At 44.3% G+C, this 24,872-nt stretch overlaps 1 protein-coding gene and 1 long non-coding RNA gene across 6 annotated transcripts in view; one reads left to right on the forward strand and one right to left on the reverse strand.

Annotated features, from left to right (window-relative positions):
- Positions 1 to 24,872, forward strand: part of LOC138492152 (uncharacterized) — a 181,652-nt gene that overhangs the window by 72,438 nt on the left and 84,342 nt on the right. The gene's annotated exons all lie outside the window — the stretch shown is intronic.
- The window catches only part of LOC138492150 (synergin gamma-like), a 102,303-nt gene that overhangs the window by 27,534 nt on the left and 49,897 nt on the right, over positions 1 to 24,872 (reverse strand). For all 5 annotated transcript variants that reach the window (XM_069619150.1, XM_069619151.1, XM_069619152.1 and 2 more), the window contains one exon: positions 3,621 to 3,717. In XM_069619150.1, the coding sequence (XP_069475251.1) occupies positions 3,621 to 3,717 (97 nt within the window). The remainder of the gene's footprint in view (positions 1 to 3,620; positions 3,718 to 24,872) is intronic.

The following is a 24,872-nucleotide window of genomic DNA, read 5'->3' on the forward strand; positions in this document are numbered from 1 at the left end:
ACAGGAAAGCAAAAAAGAGGAAAAGATTCAATGAAAAAAAGACAGTGAAGATGAATCAAAGAAAAAAATAATGGGTGGTTAGACTTAAAGCAAGAAAGCTAAAGTAAAGAAAGGAAAATCAAATTGATAAATTGAATAGGACAAAAAAGATAAAAAGAAAACAAAAGCGAAGAAAGAAGATAATAATTAAATAAAATACCCAGGAAGGTTGGGAGTATGGATGAAGGAAAGATGAAATGAGATATAGTGGGAAAAGAAAAGTATAAAACAAAAGAAAGCTGAAAAAAGATACAAAGATATAAAAAGTAGAGAAATACAGATGTAAAGAAAGAACAAAAGATAAATAAAATAAAGAAAAAGGAAAGATGCAGGGAACGATGGAATGGATTGGAAATGTAAAAAGGAAGGAAAATAAGGATGAAAAGATGGAAAATAGAAAAAAGAAAGATAGAATCATGAAAAGGGTAATGAATGCAAGGTGTAATGATTGAAAGAACAATGGCAAAAGATAAAGAGTAAGAAATAATTAATATGATATTGATTTACAGACCCCCTTGTGCCATGGAGGCCTTCCCACAGCATCTGAATAGTCTACTGCTTCCACTTTTAAAACCAAATTCCAAAATCATGGTACTGGGAATATGAATCTGTGGTTGGGTTACAAAAAAGATCTGGTGGGTCATAGCCTCGAAAGATCTTTTAGTAATCTAGGATTTGTACAGCTGATTAAAGAACCCACACATGCCAAGGGAAACCTGTTGGACTGGGTGGCCACACATAATGTAGACCCATAAGTGACCAAGTAATAAATCTGTGTCCCTGGTCAGACCATTTATTGCATTGATGTGAATCTTCTATGTCAGGGACAGATTAGCAACATTAGACCCATGAAACAGATCATGGAGGAATGGCTCCTACCATTAGAAGGGCAGAGAGTTTACATGATGTAGGAAATCCGGGGGACATTACAGAAGGTAGTTAATGGCCTTAAGCCCATGAAAACCAGATTGATTACCATTAAGAAATATAACAGTTGGTTTAGATCAGAGCTACTAAAACCAAAATCGAGGAAAAATAAACATTGCACAGCAGAGAAGGACAAGGAAGAATATAATGAAGCATTCAAAGCTTTTCAAAATGCCAGTGTATAAGCCAAGAGAAATATGTTCGACCACAGAAATCAAGAAGCACAGCATGAGTCTAAATAATTTTTGTGGGTTTTGAAGGAACTAGAAAACCCATGCCCACGTTCACAACATGGACCTATTAAAAATGCACAGTGGTGTTCCTCTATTCAAGACACCATGTTTAATAAAGTGGATAGGATCAAACAAAATATTGAGGCAAAGAGAGAAGGGATGGATTATCCCCAGCCACAGGTCGCAACGACACCTGTTGGAACAGGAGAGCCTGTTTTTAACTTTCTCTCAGTCACACAAATAGAATTATCTACTGTTATTGAGAATCTAAGACCAACTAATTCCCAGGGGGATACATGCCAAGCACAGACATTTAAGGCATGCTCCCATTCTATGATGGGAATACTGACCAAATTCGTAAATGCGTCGTTTTTAGAAAGTCATGTTCCTGATCATTTGAAACATGTGTGGATCTCCCCATTATTCATAAGGTTGGCCTGTGCCCCTTCGAAGCACTGAATTGTAGGCCTATCACTAGATTTTAGAGCATTTTAATAACCACATGGTATTACATGAAAGGCAGTCCGAGTTCAGACAGGGCCATGGCACTGAGACAGCATTACTGGACATTAAGTCCAATTTAATGCACCGTTTAGACAAGGGTAAGACGGCTGTTCTGATGCTGTTGGACCGGTCAGCTACTTTCAACCTGCTCGATCACACATTGTCGTTCACCAGGTTGAAGGAGGTAGCAATGTTTTCTGATGCCTCCATAGCATGGATAAAATCCTTTTTAGAAAACAGAATGTGCAGAGTGTGCAGTGACTTGGAAGAAGCAATACCAAGAATTCTGCATTGCAAAGTCCACAGGGAGGCTGCCTGTCGCCATCCCTGTACAATGTTTTCACAGTTCCTCTTTTTGAGCTTTTGGATAAAAAAAAGTTATCGCCTTTGCGCGCTACGCAGATGACACTCAATGTGTCATCCCACTCTTTGGTGACTAGGTTCAGGACACTACAAGATTGAAAGAAGTGTAGATATCACTCATGTTTGGATGGGGGAGAACGGTTTGCCGTTAAACAAAGAAAAAGGCCACATTAATGGTAGTTGGGACAGCAAACAAAACGGAAAAGCTTGGGGAGAAAGACAAGATGTTCAGGGTGGCAGGCTGTGACCTTGACACCAAAACAAAGGTGAAAAGCCTGGGTGACCAGTTGGATCAATACCTTACTATGAAGGCTCAAGTGAGTAGTCTGGTTTCATCATCAGCACATATAAAACTGCTCACCCACATCTGGCCATTCATCTCAAAATCTAATAGTGAGATAATAGAAGAGCTATTATTGGGTCAAATATAGAGTATTGTAGTACTCTTCTTGGTGGCATTAATAAGTCAGAGTACAGTCCAGTGAGAGTGATTGCTAGTCTTAGAAAAAGTGATCATGTAACCAAAACAAGAAGAGACTTAATCTGGCTACACATTGAAGACAGGATTAAGTTCCGTCTTCTTGTTATTGTGCGCAAAAGTCTCACTTGTACTGGGCCCTGAGTGATGCTCTAGTTGTAAAGTCCAATACAATAACGCCCAGATCGAATAACACACAACAGCTAAAGGAGCCGAGATGTTTACTCACTCAAGAGAAAAAAGGTGCGTTTTATGCAGCAGCCCCTACGGCCTGGCATGCCCTCCCAGAAGAGCTCAGAAAGATCTGTACCATGGAAAACTTTAAAAAGAAATTTTAAAAGCTTCTTTTCAAGTAGTTAATAAACCGGGCTAGCATCTCTCCCGCCACCCCCCAACACCATATCACAGGGCATGTATGTATGCTTGCTGTGCCCATAAGCAATAGGTGTGCGGGATACATTTTTAAAAGTAAAGTTAGAGGCAATGAAGGAAGGAGAAATGTAGCATTGAGGAAAGATGGAAAGAAAAATAGAATGAAGCAAAGAATAAAGAATGAAAGAAAATACGATGATATAAAGTAAATAAATTAAGACAGATAGAAAGGGGGAAGACATTGTAAGAGAAAGAAAGTGCAGAACGCACGTGAGAGGTATATTTTTATGTATAGCGATAAAGAAATGGTCAAATTAAGAAAAGTAGAAGTGGGATGTAAGAAAGATGAAAAAAATTGAGAACGATAGAATGAAGGGAAATAATGGGAATGGTGATCCTGCAGCGCATCATTTCTATGCGCTATGTTATTCAATGTACCCTATGACACACCTTATTGTAAATAATCGATATGCTAAGTTATATTCATGATGTGACGTCGAAAGGTCCTTTTCCTTCATCGGTCTGAATGACGCCGTTGGCTAAATGAAATCAGCTCAGGGTCATCTGCAACGCTGGTGAAAGTCCCAGCTTTCCCGGCAGGGCTCAGTGATCAGCCCAGGAGTTTAGACATGTGCAGGGGGTGTCCAGTTTTTGATAGCAATGTTGCCACATGCCCCCACCCAGTCTGTTCCCACATACAATACCTAAGATGTAGGCAGTCCCCTGGGCGGAGAGCAGAACCTCGCTGCACACGGATGGCTGGCTAATACTGCACAGGATGTCGTTGGCCTTTCGGATCACCTACAAAGAAAGAACTCCTTAGAAAAGTACAAGCACTAAAGTTGATCAGTTAAGGTGACATTTAGGGGGTGGTGTTATAGAATAATGTACACAAAGTGTGCTAGAACATCGTAAACACAGATGTGGCAATGTGGGACTACTTTGGTACAGTATTGGGTGGAACGCAGACTTCAGTGATGTGTAATGTGGTATGCACATAGAGTCCTATTACAGGCCATGAAGTGGGCAGATAGTGCTAGTATGAGATTAAGTACTTGTTTGTTAAAAAGGATAGTCAAGCCAGCAAGGTGGTGGTCTGTACAGACAGGGCCAGATTCTCTAAAATGAGAGCAAATTAAAAAAAAGTGCAGATAATGCGCTTTTTTGTGCGAGACCGGAGCATTTAAGGACCTCTGACATCCACTCGGGGATCACCACAGAAGGAGGGATATTTTTTTAATGTGTACATGGTTTTATTAAACCGTTACAAAAGAACTTACAGTAAATAAGTAAAATAAGAAAAGAAAAAAAAGGAAGTTCACAATAATGGTGCACAGTAAAATAGTCATCAAGGCAAAGAAAATAGCCACACAGCATTCATATAATAAAAAATTCCTTAAAAGGGTGAGTAACCAAAAAATCACGTCCCTGAGATCTTTAAAAAAAAAAAGAAATAGACATTCCCTACCTATAGTAAAAAAGAAAAAGCCAAAGGAAACATACAGTACATATGATTTGTGACCCCACAATTATCTAGGGCAATCCAAATGAAGATTAAAAATAAATCCAGAAAGCGCCAATCCCTCACGCGTATTGTGAATACATAGGCAACGTTGCCACACAAGAAAAGTAAATTGGCCCAAATTCAGGTCCTTTAGTAGGCATAAACAAGAGTCTCTTAGGGTATTGAATTGAGTACAGAGTAGTATAAGATGTTTAGCCGTTTCAAGTGCTAAATGGCAGAATCTGCATAGACTATCCTCCACCTTGATTTGATTTCTTCTTAGCTTAATGTCCAGAGTAGGAAGGATATTACAGTGTAGTCTTAACAGAAAAGATCGATGTATTCTATTTGGAAACATAGTGAGAATCTGAGAGAGAGAACCTCTTTTCTTATGTTCGTGTGATAAATGATTCATTGATTTGTATGTATGAAAACAATCTACAGTAAGAAACCAGTCATGGTCCAGCAACTTCTTTTTGGTTTTCATTGGGTTGGTAATGAATTGCTCTAAATCAGAATCAACAGTTTGGAGGATCATTTCACACGAGTTACAGAATTTGATTAGAAAACCAGAAAACTCAATATTGCTTCCTACTAATTCATAAAGAGTGTTAGGTAATGGATCCTTAATTTTTGCATAAAGAGTGAGCATCCTCCAATGCACACAAGATTTTAAGGAGACGTACCCTAATTCATATCGAATTGCAGTAAGAGGAACCGCATTCGGCAAGCATAGGACCCGTCTCCAAATTACACCTTCAATAGCATTCAGTTTAGACACAGTTTACTCCAAACATAATTCTAAGCCATATGTTATGTCGATTTTTAAGATCTGATTTCCCAATGCTTTAGCTTTATTAAAAAGCACCTCAATCTGCCCTCTCGAGCCCCTATATGCACCCACATGGTAGCCTAGAAAGATTAAGCTGCTGGAGGTGGCCACCCTTGCCCCCTCCAAATTCCAAGAATAACTTGGGTTCTTATGAGCTCCCTTAAAAAGAACAATTATTTTGGGCTTGGGGGGGGGGGTTAAAAATCAAACCATTAATCTTGGCATAGTTAGCAAAATTATCCAAGAGGCGCTGGAGACCCATCTTGGTGGAATCGAGCAACAAAAAGTCGTCCGCATAGGCCAACCATAGGATCTTAGTAGTGCCCACTCTAGGGGCCAACAATCCCTCCTTGAACAGATGTTCAGCAGCATCAGATCTGTATTGGATAAATACTCAGGGAGCCAAAACACACCCCTGTCTGACCCCACGGTGTGTGTGGATAACAGTTGACATATCGCCCTTTTGATTTAGGCAAATTCTTTAGCCAGAATTTCTATAGACCCCTTCCAACAAACTCAATAGGGCCCTCGGAAACCCCATAGTGCAAGCTTACGCCACAGCCTTTGACGATCAACACAGTCGAATGCTGCTGAGAGGTCCACAGAAGCCATAAAGAAATGGCCCTTGTCCCTACTCCAAGCACCGTCCTGAAAGCATTTGACCACAATGCTGTTGATGTTGGTAGAATGGAATTTACAAAAGCCTGTCTGGAAGGGGCTAAGTGGATGACAGCTTTTTTCCCAATCTTTAAGGTGAGATTGAAGTAGAGCAGAGAAGATTTTACAATCTGTGTCAATCAAGGCAATAGGCCAATAGTTCTTTGGGTCAGACCTACTGCCACACTTAAAGATTGGTATAACATGTGCAAGAGACCAGGAATTCGGGCAGACCCCTGAATGTAGAATATCCTTATATTCATAGTATAATAGATTGGCCCATAGGTTTGGGTCTGACTTAAAGGTATTGTTAGTTAGCTTGTTAGAGGTGGGTGCTCGAGATCTTTTGCCTTTTAGGATTAGGCCCAGAACAGTGTTAAGTGGGCTCCCATTTAACAGAGTCTTTTTTATTGACACTCCCCTGAGATGGCTTAGGGGCAAATCTATTGCCATAAAAATCCAACCATGCTTGTTCCAAAATCGGGTTTAATTGAGAGGTAACCAAATGAGTGTCTTGTCCATTCACAATAGCCCAAAAGGCCCCCACATTAGACCCGATAAGGATCTGTAGCATTAGTTCAGTGTCTTGTTGCAAAAGACGATGCTTAAGAGTTTTACATAGATTTTTATACGATTGTTTGATCTTTCGAATGCCCTCAGATATTGCCCCATCCAGGTTCAATGACCCAAGTCTCCTAATCTCTTTTTGCATGTTGGTCTTAGCCATCGGCAGGTCATGATTGTAACAATGAGAGTACCGAAAAGCAGGCACAGGTCTAACAGACCATTGACCTAACTCACATACTGCTACCTTGACAATTGACATAATACCTGATGTATTAAAGGTATCCATTTTTCACTCAAATGTAGTTTGATTGAGAATAGTCCTTACATTTTGATTTAAGGTCTCAATATTTTTTGGAGTCCATCTAACAGCATATCCAGATGGGCTAGGTATAACCTGTAGCTGAGTCTGGAGAATCCCATTTGGGAGATTTAACTTAAAAACAGCCGTTAGGACACCATGATCACTTCAATCGTTCATGTTAATTTTGAATGATGTACATCTTTTACTCAGATAATCATCAACAAAGATGTAATCAAGCAAGGAGGTAGAGTCTCCATGTCGCCAAGTATGCCAAGTAGTGTCTTCATTTTGGCCGTTAGCGTACCCAACCAAGGGTTGTAACCCTATATTACCCAGACCAACATACCATGCAAAACCCGCTTGTTTTTTCCTTGAACAACGTAAGGCCTCCTTATCCATCATATAAGTTTCCCAGGCAGGCATTTCAAATTTGCAATCACAGTTTAAATTCCCCGCAAGCAGGACATGCCCAATATCATAGATAGCAGACCAGTTAGATATGGCATGGCAGATAGCTGTAACAAAAACATTGACTGGTGACATGCCACTATGTCAATAGCTATTTATGATTAGTAGCTTTAGGTCGCCATTCCTAGTTGATAGATCCATCCCCATATCCCCAAAGGCAAGGCCCAAAAGAGTAGTACCCCTGAGGCCTAAGCAGTTATCCACAGCAATCAAAAGACCCCCTGCCGGTCTGCCCCCAAAGTTCTGTCTGGCCAACTGGTCAGAAATTTGGTAACCATCTAGATATGGGTAGTGGTCATCCAAGTCTCCTGTAGACATACAATATTAGCATCTCTCAAATGTAGCAGACAGTCCAGATTAGTGAATAACTGGGAATTACCTCTAGAATTCCAATTTCTTAAGACTAAAATCAGGACTTCCACTCAAATCAATCACAGATGTAGATTGACTAGGGGACAAGTTTCTGCCACAGGGTCGAGATGATAGTGGCCCAATCGACATCTAAATCCAGTTTTCTAACTGATTTCATTACTTCCGCCACTCCCTGGAGGCCCTGCAAAGAATCAGCAGAGAATGTAGCTTTTAACTAGTCTGTGATTAACTCTGGCTTCTCTGGTTCCCAAAATACTCTGGATTCAATTTCGAAGCCCAAATCCCTCAAGGGGCCAGTCTGAGTAAGGATACGTTCCTTAACTAAAGGAGAAGAAAGGAGTAACAAACTAATATCCCGACGCTCTGTCCGGGAAAGCCACCCTAGCTAAATCCTTAGAGGATATAAGGGTGAGAGCAGGTATTTCTGCAAATATAGTCAGGACATTACATTTGTTTAAGCAGATTGTGGCTTCCTAATCCAACAGGCTCTTTATTCTGACTAGATTCAGAGGTTTTCCAGTAGAAGTGTTGTTACGTGTATGACCCTGCAAGGTGGGCAGGACGTATCCTGAAGGGCCTTTTAGGCCCATGCCTTGTGTATTGGGTAAATCAAGCAGAAGGGGTTTAGTCAGTGGTTTATGAAGCCGTTCTACGAAATCTCTTATACTTGCAGAAATAGAAGGTTAAAGGGTTGCTGGTGGGATATTTTCCTCCTGTAGTTTCCCCCATCCAACCCCAATATCTAGAGAGGGTAGAGTAGTATCGAAAAAAATTGGGTTTCTCCTTAGAAATGACAGAAGCATGTGAAGGGCCCCATATGGATAGTGGAGGTTGCGGGCCACCTTTCTCATTACACAAGACACTTTGAACATTAGTAGTGGGTATAAACTGCCCCACTAAGGATGGTACAGAATCTCTAGCGGGGAAAGGGCCTAACCCCTGTGACATGGGTGGGTCTGTTGGTGTAGCCCTTTGGTGAAGAGTCTTAGTTTTCCCAAAGCCACAGCCCCATCGCGCGGACAAGAGTGATGGTGGGGCATGGACCAGAGGCTGCTGAAAATCATCCTCTTTAGGGACCTTCAGTGTCTCCAGGGGCATCACAAAGTTACACACTTGCACATCTCCTGGGACATGGGCATTGATGGAAATAGGGATGTCAGTTTGAACAGTTGAATCCACAAGCTTGGGTTTCGAAGCAGTAACAGCAGGGTTCCCCCAAACCCCCTCTGAGATAGGCCCTGTTGTTGGTTTAAATAGGGAAAGTACCAGTGTTTTGGAAAACAACAGAATAGAGCGCATCATTGTAAGTTTGTGCTTAATCAATCTCAGTTTACGTTGGAGGGGGGATTTTTTAGAAACAGAGGAGACAGAAATTCCAACCCCTAGTCAAAACACCAACCTCAGATGGAACATGATCAACAATAGCATTTAAATTGCAAAAATTCCCTGGTAAATTAACAGTTGGAAGAGAAGGGCTAGCCCCGGTCGGAGGACAAGCAATGCCCTCTTCATTACATGGAGCCAACATTGGTCCATTAGGAGGAACTTCAGGAGAGGCCGAGCTATCCGATATCTCAATTATCTCAGGTCTAGTAGGGAGCGCCTGCAGAATAATTGTAGAGATCGAGCCCCCATGTTATCCCGGTTGCTGGGCCTGAGCTGTAGGTCTCAAACTCAGTTCAGCTCCAATCCAATCAAATGTATTACTCAGCCCCACAAGAATTTCTGTGCCAATACAGTCGATTTTGGTATTTACCTCTGCTATTAGTTTTCGAGAGTTTTTCAGTTCAGCCCAAATATTGTCGTACAATTCAACAAATGAGCTAAGCACTACATTTAGGGCAGACACTGTCGGGTGGGTTAGTTGTATGTGCTCATCCAGATCTTTAAGGGTGTGGTGCAGTCTTGGGGAATCCTCGTGCTCCTGGTTATCACACCGACCACATGCATCATCTGAGGGGGTGGCTTTAGTCGGATCCATCCCATCAATGATGTTCATGAGGGCAGTTGGTGTATCTTGGGTAAGACCACCAATGGACTGTAAAGTCGGGCACATGGGGTTTCACCGGCATAAGGCAGATCCATTGCTTTATCTGGACACTAAATTATGCTGATGTCGGTGATATTGATATGGCCACCAAAAACATCCAGGGTAGTCATAGCCGAGTGGTCCAACATAGCGTTACCTCTAAATGCTTTAGGTAGTTTGATTTCAGTACTTGTAGAGGTCGCTTTCAGGATATAGTTGTCCATAAATGTTTGTCCCAGTATTGGCTGAATCAATTTTTGATGTTTGGGAGTTTTGGAATAGGTTTTCCCAGTAGGGATGGCAGGTATAGTGAAGCCATCCAGGATGTCAGTATTATGTACCAGGGCTTTATGGATGGGAGCAGGGTGGCACTGCTCATTATGACTTGGGGGCATTTACTGGGCCGTAGAAAAAGTAGATGAAAAGCCCTCTTTAGCAGCCACTCCCATGTTCCCTTCCAAAAGATTGGACGGGGAGGCAGCACACAGAGGGAAGTCAAGCACGTTGGTTGGCCTAAGGTAGGAGACCATTGCTTCACCCCTTCAAGGGGCATATGAATGCTGCCCACGGGATCCGACAAAATGGCATCCAATAACATGGGCATTCCTTTTTGGCTTCATAAACCAGCCCTCATACCGATCACCAGAAGACACCCAGATCAAAAGGACTCGTAGAAAAATAAAAAATAAATAAATACGAGCCCCGCAGCCTCCGGGAGAATCGTTTAGATGAAAGGCAGGCCCACCGTTGGTTAGTGGCGCAAAAGTCAAGGACACAGTGCAGGGACACGGGTCCTGCCAAAAAATATATAAAAGAAAATAAACGCTAGACCCACATCAAAGGACTCGTTAAGAAAGAAAAAAAATGAATAGACACGAGTGCCGCAGTCTCCGGGAAAATCGTTTACATTTTCACAGCTTCACGTTAGTAATGAGGGCAGGGGTCAAGTCCTAAAAATTAAAGTGGGGGGACTCATTAACAAATGCAATGGGATATGACGTCAGCAGAAATTAGCATATCAAGGTGAAATATGCACATTTCATTAAATTGGCTATGCATAACCACCCAAATTGCACAGGGAGAACGGCGGTTGCCTTTCATAAAGTCACCACACACACAAAACCAAGAGAGAGGATATTTTCTTCTAATAGTGTTTTAGAAACGTTAACAGGTGTGCATGTTCTAAACTCCAAGAACCAATACGTTTTCCCTGGAATTTGCAGTACCGAAATGGGACATTTCAACTTTAGTTGTTTGTTATTTTTCATCATGTTATATAGTGCAATGGTGAAGTGTCCGGCTGACCACTGTTTCGATCCCCGAGGTCGGCTTTAATTCATAAATTAAAATAAGACATTCAATGGTTCTCATTTTAGCTGGGGGGAACTGAGTCCACCCTCTAAAAAAAAGTGGGTGGACTCCGTCCCCCCGCGTGTACCCTCGGCTTGAGCCCTGAATTAGGGGACCAGCGAGACCAAAGGAGGAAACCTCCGACAGTCTCCTGCACCTCCTCAGAGAATTAAGGAGAGTAGTTAAAACAAATCTCCTTATCGTTCATTCCCAGCAATCGCACAACAGTATTTTGATGACCCTGGAAGGTACATGTTGTTGCAGGTGGTGCTGCAGTTAGAGCAGTTGCACCACTCACCTTGAGCACGGCAACAAAACAGCAGCAGAGAGTCACCCTTTCCTCCCATTGCTCATTTATCCTTCCGTGCTTACCTTAGTACAAGGAATACAGAGGGAGACACGGCTCCAGCGCAGCACGACTCTAGGTCAACGCTAGGAGGCACGACTCTAGGTCGGGCTGTGGGCCCCTCTGAAGTCAAGGTTCGGGTATCGGGTGTTCCAGGCTGCCGTCGGTAGATAGGTAGACGGAGGGAAAGTCAGATCCACCGGCGACTCAAAGGAAAGAGGAACTACAGCCGCTTCCTACACGCTAAACAACAAGGAGGGATATGAAGCTTGTGGATGTTTTTTGGTTAATTACCCACCTATTGACTTCCCATGGCCTTGTTAATCCCCATAGCCATTCTCAGACACTTTCTGCCACTCCCACCCAAAACGCATCCTCCTCGGATCTCTTTAAGCTAGATTTATGAATGCTTACCATCAAACTTCGTGCTAGAAGTGCCAGCCTTCTGAAACTTAATGACCCCATTGGATCTGCAAATGAGCTCCTGGTGTAAAAATGTCTTAACAATATCAGCCTTCAGCCACTCGATTTCTAAGCACTATGCACGTCCTTCACTGCAGTCCTGTTAAAAACAACATTGGCAAAGCCAACAGTTTTGGCTTGTGTATAGATATTAGGCATTTGTCCGGCACTGCTGTTATATGCCCAGGTACTCACACCAATTAGCAGTTGCTACCATCGATGGCCAGTTAATGACATGATGGCAGTGTCTGGCAAATGCCTTTCCCGTGCCTACACAAATGCCAAAAGTGATGGCCTTGACAGTGCTTTTTTGTTTTATTTACAACCTAAGAGGGAGAGATAGAGAGAAAAGAAAAGTGATTAAAGGAGCACAAACGGCACAGGGGAGAAAGAAAGTAACAAGGAGTCAGAGGGATGAAGAGGTTGAGCAGAAGCCACAGTATCAAATGAGAAAAATCAAAAGATCAGGTCGAGAGATGAGCAAGAGGTATAAGAAGGAGGGAGCAATTTGGCCACGGTAATAAGTATCCGGGAGAGAAATTAGAGGGGGAGGAGTGGTGAATAGAGGAAAGATGAAGATTAAAGTCGCCAAGAAGTCGAAAAGGAGAGAAAGGTCAGCAAAAGCAACGATACAAGAGTGTCAGGGTCATCGTAAAATATATGAAGAGGACCAGGAGGACGGTAGAGAATAAGAGAGTAGAGGGGTTTAGGGAAAGAAGAGAAATGTTATTTGAGGGAGGAGAAAACAGACAGCTGAGCTGGTGGAGGGGAGGGAAACCATGAAGAACAGTAGCGAATACCAGTGCCTCCACCTTTACCAAGCTGGTGGGGCATATGACACCATTTAGTGCAAGTGGAAAAATAAAGAAGCAGGATTAAACGTGTTAGAGGGAGTGATACAGGTTTTAGTAATACAGAGAAATTGAAGATTAAAATGGAAAAAGAGGTCAGGAATTGCACGTGATTTATTGCAAATGGAACCAATGGAGACTGAAGAGAGAGAGAAGGGATGTAGAAATGCTGGGGTAAACAAGATTAAAAGAAGTGGGATTGGAAGGTGGTCGAGATGAACCATGAACAGGTATGGAGAAGTCATTCGATCAGAGAGGGAAAAAATAAACTAATATGACCAACAGAACAAGTAGAGTAAAGCAAAGTAACGTATAAGAGCATGCATAAATTAGAACTGATGTGGGGTAATTAGAGCAGACATGAGGAAAAGATGTTTGCAAATTGATCAGAACAGTAAGAATACTGAAGTTAGCAGAGTAAGAAGGGAGAGAGGTCAGATTAGAATAGGAATGAGTAATGGCAGGTAGACGTGCTGCAGGCGGGAACTGGGACAGAGAAGGTACAATGCCCTTATATGGGTCACCCTTAGATTGGGATACCTAGGGCGAGGAGGCCCTGGAGAGATGGAGTGGGGTGTGTCACGTGACAGCGCCGGGTGTAATGCAGCAACAGCATCTCCAATGGGAGGGAATTAGTGACTGAATTACCGCCAAACACAATTACCATTTCTGCCACTTGGTGCCGTGGGGCTTACTACAGAATTGCAAGTGGTGGTGGAGTGGTGTAAATCCCCACTTTTATAGTCGACAGGATTTTTGGTGGATGCACGACCAGCGCATTTAGCGCATAGTACACTCAACTATTTTCGGAGGTAAAGTGATGGATTTACCACCAGTTTGTTGCTGCAGGCAAATCCTCCACTTTACCTCCAAATTAATATAACTAGCTCTTGTGGCGAAAACGGTGGTAATTCTGATTCTACCCAAAGAGGCGGCGGTAACAAATTACCACCACTTTGTTCCTGCACCATCAAACTTATAATGAGGTCCTTTGTATTTGAGTCTGCTCCAAAAATTATGGATTACAGCAATACTGGTTCAATCGGATTTCTGTGACCAACTGTCAAGGTCTATGCAAGTTAAGGGGCTTATTCTTAAGGAAGACACCAGTAGCACCTCTTACACACCCCTGCTAGGAAAATAAGAGTACATTAGGTATATGTCTGTGTTTATGCGCTGGGTTTTACATACATCAAGCCACCTAACTGTGAAGCAACATCATGCTGTAGAACAAGCAGCTACAGTAATAGAGTACAGCGGTATGGATCCATTCAGAAGTATAGGATGTTAAGGGTACACTTATTTATTTATTTATTTAAATTTTTAGTAACGCGCCAAATCGCCCGAAGGCCTCAGGGCGCACAAAAACAGACAGGACAATGGACATGTGATCAGAAACAGAAGCAAAGGAATCTAGGACTTGGAAGCACGTGGCAAGAGGGGATTAGCTGGCTGGGCTGCAGGTAATGGACACAGGTTCGGGAGGTAATGGAGGACCAAGCCTGGATCACTTTGTTGGTGACGCGTCATCTTTGCAGCCCTAAAGCTATATTCCAGGGAACTTCACATACTCTGACCTTCCTTCTTAACTGCTCTGATAAGTTCCTGGTTTGGTATCAGCAATTCCCCAAGCTTGCCTTCTTCTATGAGAGAGAAGATGCTAAATAGCTTTCGGAATCAGAGTTCATGTGATTTACTAAATCGGGGCTCACACCAGTCAATTTCAAGAATTTAAATAAACACGATAAGCTGCTGGACGAAATATTTTGAGGTGTTACAAAGTATAAGAGCTTTGTTATGCAATCGGAGGCTTAGGAATCAGCAGCGTTTCCTCAGAAGTATAGAATTAAGGTGGTGGATGCTGACAACAGAGGGTTTTGTATGAAATGAAGATCATGGCTATTGCCACTATTTTCATCTATGGATGCATCCTATGAATGGTGCCTGAGAAGAACATCTGTGCTGATTATTAAAGGGGGGGTTGAATGTAATGATCATATTTCCCTTAAAAGTGAAGCTTTGGACCTGCTGCGTGCAACATTATCAAAAGGCAGTGTTTGATGCTAATAGAACTGCCCGAAAGCTTAACATGAATTTCTGGTTCTATTTCGAAAGTTTCAGTGGATGTAATACCATGAGAATTGCTTACATTAAGTTGGAAAATTGTTGAATGCTTAGGCTTGTGTATTTAAGGAACTAGCCTATTTAACGACGAAGTTAAGGATATTATTTGGCATGGTTTCATTAAAAAATGTTTTTTTTTTTAAAAGCATGGAGACTTTTGTGTATTCTGGTGGTACTGGACGACCCAGAGGCCACATGAACTTTAGTAACCCAGCCTCACCCTGGCTGCATGCCAGTGACCATTGTGGGATTGCCAGTTCCTTTCCCTTACCACCAGTGGCCTACAACCCTACTTGGTAATTCCACCTGGTGTTGGTTGTGCAATGCAATAGTTCATTTATCCACTCTAAGCACCTGGTGCGCAGTCATGGCATGTCCTAGCCCACTGTGGGATCTACAGCCCGTAGAAGCATTGCCTCACACCAAAAGGATCCCGGGCTCTGCAGTGGTGTGGCCGCAGCCACCAGTACCCTCCTTTCAACATCCTGGGACTTTGCATACTCCTTCTTCAAGCCAAGTATCCCTTCTACAGGGATTCGAGTGCACGGCTGAGGCTGCCGAGGGAAAGGGGCTCTGGGATGGAGTCTTTTGTCTCTGGCTAGGGATGTAGATGGTTCTTCTGATCCATCTAGCCTTGGATTCTGTTACTGATGCAGGGAATACATTTTCTTTCGATTATTAGAATGTTCCTCTCCAGGGCCGTCACGAGGGGGGGGGCCTCGCGGCTGCGTTTGTCTTTTATTTTTTATTTTTTTACTTTTTTTTTAATATTTTTTTTTAAATACATTTTTTTTCTGTATTGCCCTTTGACTAAATTGTCTCTGTATGAGACTATGTGATTGGCTGGCTTAGCCTGCCACCACTGCAGTCACAGTGTGTGGGTGGTGTGTGCAACATGCTGCGGCGCTGCCTGCAGCAGGCGGGTGGCCCGACCCGTTCCCCGATGCGATCCGAGCAAATCAGCTCTGCTTGCCTCGCTCGCAGCACTCCACGGCCAGAGGAAGTGTCATGATGGGCTGGGCCTGGGCTGGGCAGCAGGAGGCATTGTCTGCAGCGTCAGACTGCAGCATAATTCATCATTCAAAGCAAGCTAACACTACATATGTTGTTACCTTGCTTTGATTATTGCAGATTCATGCATGCATCATAATTTTATGATGCATGCATATGAGATGCATTTATGCATCAAATTCATTAAGTACGGACGGTGGCCACCAGCGGGGCCCTGCCGCTACTGCAGTGGGGCCGGCACCGTATGGTGCTCGCTCGGGCCGACTCAGTTGTTGACTTGACTGACTCTGCACTGTCTGATTGAGCTATTGCAAAAGCAATAGTAACACACTAATACCTTCTGACCCTGGGGGGCTGGCCCGTGCGGGGCAGCCTGCCTACCTGCTGAGAGCTGGCTGGGCCCGGGCCCGCACCCGGCACTTTCTGCGGCAGTGACACATTTAACACTCAGTTGCTTTCAACTTTGCAGGAAGTAACAACAAATTGTTTGCACTTCTTTGCAAAGTTGAAAGCAACTTGTGCCTGGGGTTGGGGGGGGGCTGCAGCAGAAGTTGAAACAACAACAGGGCGGGCCAGGGGGCCAATGAAAAATCAGCTGCAGCCCGCCTGACATAGACTCCCTGCCGCCAGGTTCACGTCACTCACACGTCACTCACACCGACGTGATTGACTATATTTGCCTTGGGCCTCTGACCCTAGGCATGATTTTGGCCACCAGCACAGCGCATAGCAGCGGGCACAGACACTCTACAGAGACTGAGAGCAGAGCCAGGCAACCAGCTGAGCCGCACTGCACACCAGGAGTAGGACCACCACCAGGCAAGTCGGAGGCCGCCAGTGAGTGCCCACAGGAGAACCACCGACCACCAGGTGAGTCAGAGGCCGGCCCGCCAGTGCACAGGCCCACAGCAGAGCAGCCAGCCTAACAGCAGTGCCGCCCGCACCTGCACAATCAGGTACTAGTCCGAGTCCGACCCAGGTTGTCCCACAAAGTATTGCCTTGAGTGTTGATTGGTGGGAGAGACTTCAGGTGCCATGAGCCATTCCGTGCACCTTTGTGCAGACATGGCAGTGGTCAGACATGGGCCTTTGAATATAAAGTTGCAGGAAATAGGAAGGGGCCTGTGAATGGGTCTGAGTCACAGAATGGTCTGTTGCTGATGGCCAGTTGGGTCTTGTATGTGTTCCGCAGTGGTCAGACATGGGCGTTTGACTATAAAGTTGCAGGAAATATGGAGTGGCTTGTGGATGGGGTTGAGCCACAGACTTGTCTGGTTCTCCTCGCTAGTAGTTCACTCTTATACCTGTTCTGTGGGTTGGCGCAATACAGTGCCATGGGAAGCTTCTTGGACTGTATATTTCTTGCATTGGACTGCCGCCGCTCTTGTGCTCTCTCGCTGCCTCGCACCATTAGCCGTTTCTCCACCTTCTTTCAATCCATTCTCCATGCTTCTGCCTTCCAAGTTCCTCCCCCTTTGTATCTTTGTATCTGATACCCCACCGGTCCGCTGTGCCATTTCTCCTTATCTGTCTATCTTGCTCTCTGAATCCAGCAGTCTCCCTCTGCTCTGCACATCTCTCTCTTTCTCCCGATCCCATTTCTGTGTGCCCAGTCTCTGCGTGCTCGCGCCGTAATCAGTTTGCGTGCTTCATTTCGATGGCATATCTTTCTGCTAGGGCCTTGTTGTGCCTATACCACCCTGTGCCTTCATGTTTCAGAACGCAGCAATGTATAAAAAACGCGGTGATATTAAAACGCTGGTTCAAATCATGTAACTTTCCATTAAACCAATTAAAGCAGTGGGATCATTTGGAGCAGGAATATTTCATTTTTAACTAAAATGCTGGTGTGACTTATAGGTACGTCTGGTATGTTGAAAAACAATTACACGACTAGTGACTTTCGGAAAACGTTGCATGCATTCCCCTCACTCTTCTGGGAGACAGTGGTCGCCATATTAAGAGTGCGGGTGTCTTTCACGGCGTTGGCGTCACAGCACACGATATGAGAAGTACGTGTTGCCGTTCGCAGGTTTCCTTTCTTCTTAATCACGGCAGTGATTAAAATAGTTCAACCCCTGGCAGCAGCATAGTTTCGTGGGTGAGGAGGGAGTGCATGGAATGGTAAGACTCACGCGGCACCCCCTAAACAGCACTAGCCCGACTGCAGTCACAAGGACTTAGGGTGCATGATTGGCAGCCCACCAGCTAGTTTGATTGGCAGCCCACCAGCTAGTTCAATGCTGTGCGCCGTAATGTCCCATTATGTTGTGATATGTATACAATCACTACCGCAATGGATGGTCTGATGGCCCTGTTACCTTGTCCAAGAAATTGGCAAGGTGTGCCACCACCCTCCTCTTTTTCTCTCAGCACGCACCTCTATCACTCACTCTCTTCTATCTATCTCGCTTCTTGCTTTTGACCCTCACCTTCTTCTCCACATTCTCAATATTGTCTACAAGTGCACCCATGGTGGTCTGGCCCCTCTTTATCTCTCCTCCCTTGTTTCCCAGTGCATTCCTTCTTGCTCACAGCTCACTGCAACTCCTGCCCCACCTTGTGCTCCCACCTCCCACTCGCTTCTAGCGCCTAAACACTGGTGCTCTTTAATGTTGGCAACCTCCACAAGTCCTATAGTCATGTGCAGAGCCTCCAAATTTGACCGCGAGGCGCTGGCAGTCCCGCCTGAGGAGGAAATGGCTTCTGGTTTCCCATGCACATATTCCTGTCTATCATAAAGGAATGCAAGTCTCCTGTGTTCACTTGCAGGCACTTGATTAATGCGCAGCGCAGTATTGCGCCAACACTAACACCTGCCCCTCCACATAAAAAACAAATCCCCCTGAGATCTTTGACCCAGTTCTATCAAGCAGTAACATCAAACCTGTCAATGTTAGTTCTAAGCAGTCTGAAAGCTAATGGCTTAATTGCAACTATGACTGTGCTACTGGTGTAATAAAAATGTCTTTCCCTATGATGCCTTCAGCGGTTTATAGTCATTTTTTTTAAAACAATAAAGTCGAAAGTCAAAATGTCGAAAAAAAAAAAATGTTGAAAAAAATAGTCGCATTTTTTTGATTAATACTTTTTTTTTTAAATGGGGGGGGGGGGTTCCCCCCAACCCCCTTTTTTCTATTTTCTTTTTATTTTTCCCCTTTTTTTTTTTTTACATACCCAACCCAAAAAATACATATAAATAAAAAAAGAATACATTCGACTTTTTTTCGACATTTTTTTTCCACATTTTTGTCATTCGACTTTATTTTTTCGAAAAAAATGACTGACCACCACCTTCAGCCACTTGACTTATATTTGTTCCTTGAACTGAAGTTCTGTTAAAAACAAACACGGACAAAGCCAACAGTTGTGTCGAGTGTATAGGTATTGTTATATATGCAGCAACTCTGTAGTCAGGCTTTATTTAAATAACAGCATGATATATTAACATACGCTCTGAAGTGCATCACAGAGCTGCAGATAAGACACAGTGTGATTAAAGTATCTGCCCAGGATCACACACTTTGTTTAAATGGTGAAACCGGGATGTGGAACATTCAAGCAACTGAGCACATCTTCACAGGTTTAGTTGATATAAATATGTATTTCTAATAAGCCCTTGAAGATAATGCATTCACTACTTTCAACAGTGCCAAATGCTTTGCTTCGTCTTGACTATGACAATGCTCTGTATTTAGGGCTCCCCTTTTCAAATCTCTCCCAAATGCAACCTTTTCACAACTAACATGCTAGACTTATTGCAGGCCTGAATAGACATGGCTGCATTAACCCAATCCATACTAAATTACATTGGCTTAAAGAGGTTTTCTCGGTCTTTTGGAGCAATTTTCGTAATGGAGGCAGTGGAGGAAAGCATAGGGATTGGGTGACCTGCCATACACATCACTATGGCAGACTTGGAGACTGGGCAGTGGCTGCCTATGCAGGATTTTTAAAAGCATTGTTCAACATTCGACGATTGGAGGATGAACGAAGGGGTGGGGGGGGGCACGGCACACCTGTCTCCTAGGCAGGTCCGTTACGAGGGTAGGACTGGGGCAAATAATTGTCTTGGGCACCAATGAAAAAGTGGCCATAGTCGCAAATGGCAGTTCATTCCTTTTGTGACAGACTGTTTGAATAGTACCCAAGGGGGAGTTTTTTGATCCTCTACATTTATTGAACACAATATACAAGGAAAATGTGGAACATTTATTTCCACAGGTGTGTATAGGACTTTGGATTTTTCTAACAATCCCAGTTAGTGTTGCTACAGGGGAACTTTCCTTTAGCAAACTGTCATTAATCAAGAACTACCTACGGTCAACAATGGGCCAAGAGAGATTAAATAGCCTATCAATTTTGTCAATTGAAAATGCACTGGCTTCCAAAATTGACTACAAAAGAATTATTTCTTCATTTGCAGAGAAGAAAGTTCGAAAGTAGAAGTTGCGGTGAAAGCTCGGTGGCATGTGTTCATTTATAACATTTTTGACAGATATATTGAGTTGTAATTCAAGTTACTTAAGAAAGTCCCTTCTAAAAATAAAATGCATGCAAATCTATATTTAATGCGTATGATGCAAAACCAAGTCTGGAATATACCTTTCTGCAGCTTAGAAACATGGCTTTGCTTTAGTTGATTTGCAGTCATAAAAATAAACCATATTCGAGTTCTTCCCGTAGAGATTTCTCTCTTCACTTATTTACGGTGCCACTGGCCAAGTGCAAAAAATGAAGGGGCCTCACCAAATTTTTTGCCCCGGGCCTCACCTCACCCTGTGACAGCTCTGTTCCTCTCCTCCCTATGTTCAGGGAATGACAGGGGCAGACCGCAGCTAGGCAAAAGGGTTTCCCACCAGCTGTGCCTGGACCACCTTGTGGTAGCAATGTCTGAACAGTCAAGGGCAACGTTTAGAAGAGTATTCATGTGTGTATGCTATAGCATAACACACACACTTACACACACACACACGATGTTATAGAAATACTACTTTATTTGCTGAGAAGGCAAGTAGAAGGTTCTGCAGGTCACAGGCTGGCCAACTTTATGAAGAAGAGACTTTCATTCTCCAAAGATTGTGATTCTACCTGTTAAAGTTACCAGCAATGTCCAAAGTAATGCAGATACTTTAGATACCAGATAAACTTGTCATTACCCCAGGGGTGGCTCCGGATCCTAAATCCGCTCAACTGCATCCAGTCCCTTACAGGAGCGCTTGGGCTGCAGCGCTTCCGATGGCGATGACAAGGTTGGGCATTCATGCGGCATGACTGAAGACCCACTGGAGAAGAGGCCGCTTCAGAGGAGATGATGAACTGCTGGGGTTCAGTGCAGCTGTGTGGATTGGCACCATTATTGGCCCTGATGGATGCAGTCAATGCCCAGTGGTTGCAGTTCATGTAAGACTTGGGCTTCTCAAGTCTGAATGATGCTTATCATGTTTCTTACTTGTTATTTGACTTTCCTGGTGTCCGTTACCGGTGCTCGTGGTATCTGGTGCTCCACTCACTTGATGTCAAGCCCATTCTGGAACAGGCAGCAAGGCATTCCCCGGACACAGGAGATCCTTGAGGCTTGGCACCCAGCTACAAATACAATAGATCAGTGGAAGAGAGCACTGCGTTGTCAATTCACAAATCGTTGGTGATTGGCGGTCGCTGCATTCAACTTTCCCAGGACATTTTTAGGATTTTCCCTCAAGATGTGGAATCCACTCAAGAATACTAGACATCATTTAGGTATCTGGCCATCCCTGGTCCTGGCACTGCTGCCCATGCTATTCACAAGGCAAACACAAGCCCAACCTTATATAGCAACGTCAGTGTGCCATTCGCTCGCAGGGACTAAGTTTAGATGTGTGACTCAGTGCCGAATTTTAACACAGCGAGGGGCATTTGCGCAAGACGTATTGCACACACGGACAACTGCGCATAGTTACTTGCTCGAGGACATCCTAACTCTAAGAGAATTAAGGCATCTCAGGGGGCATATCACAGAGGTGCGCCTGGCTAGGAGCCAGGATGTGAACTTATACATTAAACAAAGTTGCCAGACTAGTCGGAAAGGTTGGGAGCCTGTTGCCAGGGGTGTAGTTTAGTAATGCTATCTCCTCTCATTGAATATTACACATATTGCAGGAATCTTATTTATTCATTATAGTAGGCGTTTCACCTGTTTCACAAACTAAATGTCCAGATGCAACTCACCCTTTTCAACTGGCCTGCTAGGCCTTAGCCTCAAATGCCACTTGTGTCTACTATGGGCCTGTGGGATTACATGTCAGGCACACTTTCCCATCCCAATCTAGGTTTGGTAACGGACATGTAGGGCACCTGGAATCAAGATGGAGGCCATCACCTAGCACTGTTATTCTAAAACTTCATTTGGGTGTGCGCACACATAGCGATCAACAAATTCAAAAGCAGGAATCTTCGCAAAAGAGAAATCAAAAGAGATTGCCTGTCTCTCTCTTTCTCTCCATCTGTGAGGTTGTTAAGCCTTCATAGCAACAGTTGTCCATACAGTTCAGAAGATGGAAGTTACTTCACTTCTTCTGACTTTGCAGCTTAACAGTGACCAAAACCCTTTTATTCAGTCCAGGCTTTTTATGTGCGCTCTCTGGTACCATACCCCATGTCTAACCCGTGTATAGCCTGTAATATGCTTCGCGTCTCTTCCAAGATGAGAAGATGAAGGGGTCAGCGAGGAGAGAGGTAGAAGGATCTCTCCCTACTTGCCTTTCTTCTTCAGCATGTCCTCCATCTATCTATCACTAGGTTCCCTCACCCTCAATGGAACCTCCCCAGCTGCCAAGACTTCCCTAAAGACTTACCAGGTCCCCCTCTTCAAGCAATCTGATTTTTCCTTAGTACTCTGCCTCGCGGATTAATCCTTAATAAAGTCTCAGTTTCTTTGCTCAATTGGATCTTTCTTCCCCCACCTCTCACATGCATAAGGCAATTCTTACACCTCACTTATTTTCTCTTCCTCTCCTGTGATGTCTCTAATCCCACCTATTTTCTATATCCAACCTCCTTTTCCTTAGATGCCTCCTCTTTCTTTACTTCTTTGAGCACATTCTCCCCCTTATCCGCAAGCATTTCCCAACCCGCACTTGGCCACCGCCTCCTTGCTGTGATCTCAGGCTGTCCTTGTTACCACCACCTCCTTTCCCCTAATTTATTTGTGATGCCATGGTTGCTATGACCTGCCCTCCTACCCCCTTCGGCTATTCTTGTTGCCAACTCCTCCACTTTGCCAACTCGGTTATTCTCGCAACTACCACCTCTTCTCTACCACCATGCCATTATCATCACCACATCCTGTGAGACCTCTTGACAGCACCATCTCCCATCTACAACCTTGGGCTTCTTTGGTGGCTACCATCTCGTCTCTTCCACCTTATACTATTCTTGCTGTTACCATTTCCTTTCAATGCTCTCAAGCTGTTCTTGCCACCAACACCTCCTCTCTGTCCCCCATTGGCCCATTTTCATTGTCATCCCTTCTATGGCTGATTGGGCTGCTCATGGACCCTCCCCACCAAGTAGGCTCTCCTCCAACTCTTACACTATCACCTCCTTAATGACCTCCACCTTAGCTGTTACCAGCTCCACCATTCCTGTCACTAGTACCACCCCCGTCCTTCTGGTCTTACCACTTCTTTCCCTTCTGATCTCACCACCTCCTTCCTCTCCGAGGAGGTCACCTCCTCCTCTCACCTTCTGCCACCACTCCTGCTCCTGCTGTCCCTCCAGCCGCCACCTTTTCTGCCTCTCCCCACCTGCCAACCTTCACCAAAGTCTCCCCCTTCAGCTCCTGCTCAGCTGCAACAAGCTCAAGCCTCCTGTTCCGCCAACCCACACTGACAGACTGGGCTGCTTGACTCATATAGGAAGCCCCACCTCCCCTCTGTGGGACTATTGTTGAGGGTCTACAGTTGCGATTCCCCATTGTTGGAGGGCTGGGATTGGGTGTTGCTGCCAGCCTCATCTGGAATCAGTTGAGGTGAGGGGACCAGTCTAAATCTATATCACCCTTGGTGAACATCTATGTGACCATCTTTGATTTCATGTGTGTATGTGTATGCCAGGTCACACAAAGCTGCCTGTGCATGAAACAAGTCTGCATGCTGATGCAAGTATAGAATCACCCTAACTCCCAAAGTAAGCCTTGCCATTATCTTCATGGATTCATGGACAGGTCTGCTTATGTCGAGGATGGGTCTGCAGACTGGGGTGATGCTTAAGGAACTTGTGAAAAGTGGGTTTGCGGTTTCAAATGGCTTTCCTGGCTCTGCAAAGGACCTACTCTCGGATTTTTATGGTCTGTGAGGGAGGTCTTGGGATCATCAGCTTAGAGAAGGGGTCTGGTGGGATTAAGGTTGACTGGCCCCTGCCAAGCAATAAATACCAAGGGAGCGTGACCCAGGCATCCTCCTTATTCGGCACCCCTCCCCCCCCCCCCCAGACCCATCTTTCACTGGTTCGGGTGGAACCCAGCCTGTGAGTCTCCCAGCGACCCACGGAGGTCAGGGGACTTCATCACACAACCCTTTACAAATTCTCTGGGACACACTCAAGGTCATTTTGAAACAGGCGGTGGTGGAAGCAGTTCTCTGCCAGTAAATTGCAATGTTGGTGCATTTCCTGCATGAAGCTGGCGGCAGTGCACAAAGTCTGAATCCACCTCCCCAGCTGTGCCGTGTAGCAACTTCACATGCATCTCTGCTGGCATTGATTTTACTGCAAGCAGAGAAATTGGAATGCAAACAGAATTCTGCATCTGCAAAAATCAGGTGGTATTCCTGTAAATATTGTCTGCAATGTATGGACGTCGTGGGCAATATTTAAGATGGGGTTTGTGACTTGGTTGTAATTCTGCATGGAAACCTCTGTGTGCTAATGTTCCATGCATAATTACCACCCTTTCATAAAAGCAATCCAAATTGCACGGATGACTACTTCTGTGCAAGCGTTCATGGTCTCTTTGTGCAATTTTAGGGCACGGTCAAGATGACCCCCACTGTATTTCTACATGTCTTTTTACCCAGCAGATCCAAACACCTGGAAGTGCCTT

Source organism: Ambystoma mexicanum, chromosome 10 (assembly GCF_040938575.1).
Source record: "Ambystoma mexicanum isolate Mex_15411 chromosome 10, UKY_AmexF1_1, whole genome shotgun sequence".
Lineage (NCBI taxonomy): Eukaryota > Metazoa > Chordata > Amphibia > Caudata > Ambystomatidae > Ambystoma > Ambystoma mexicanum.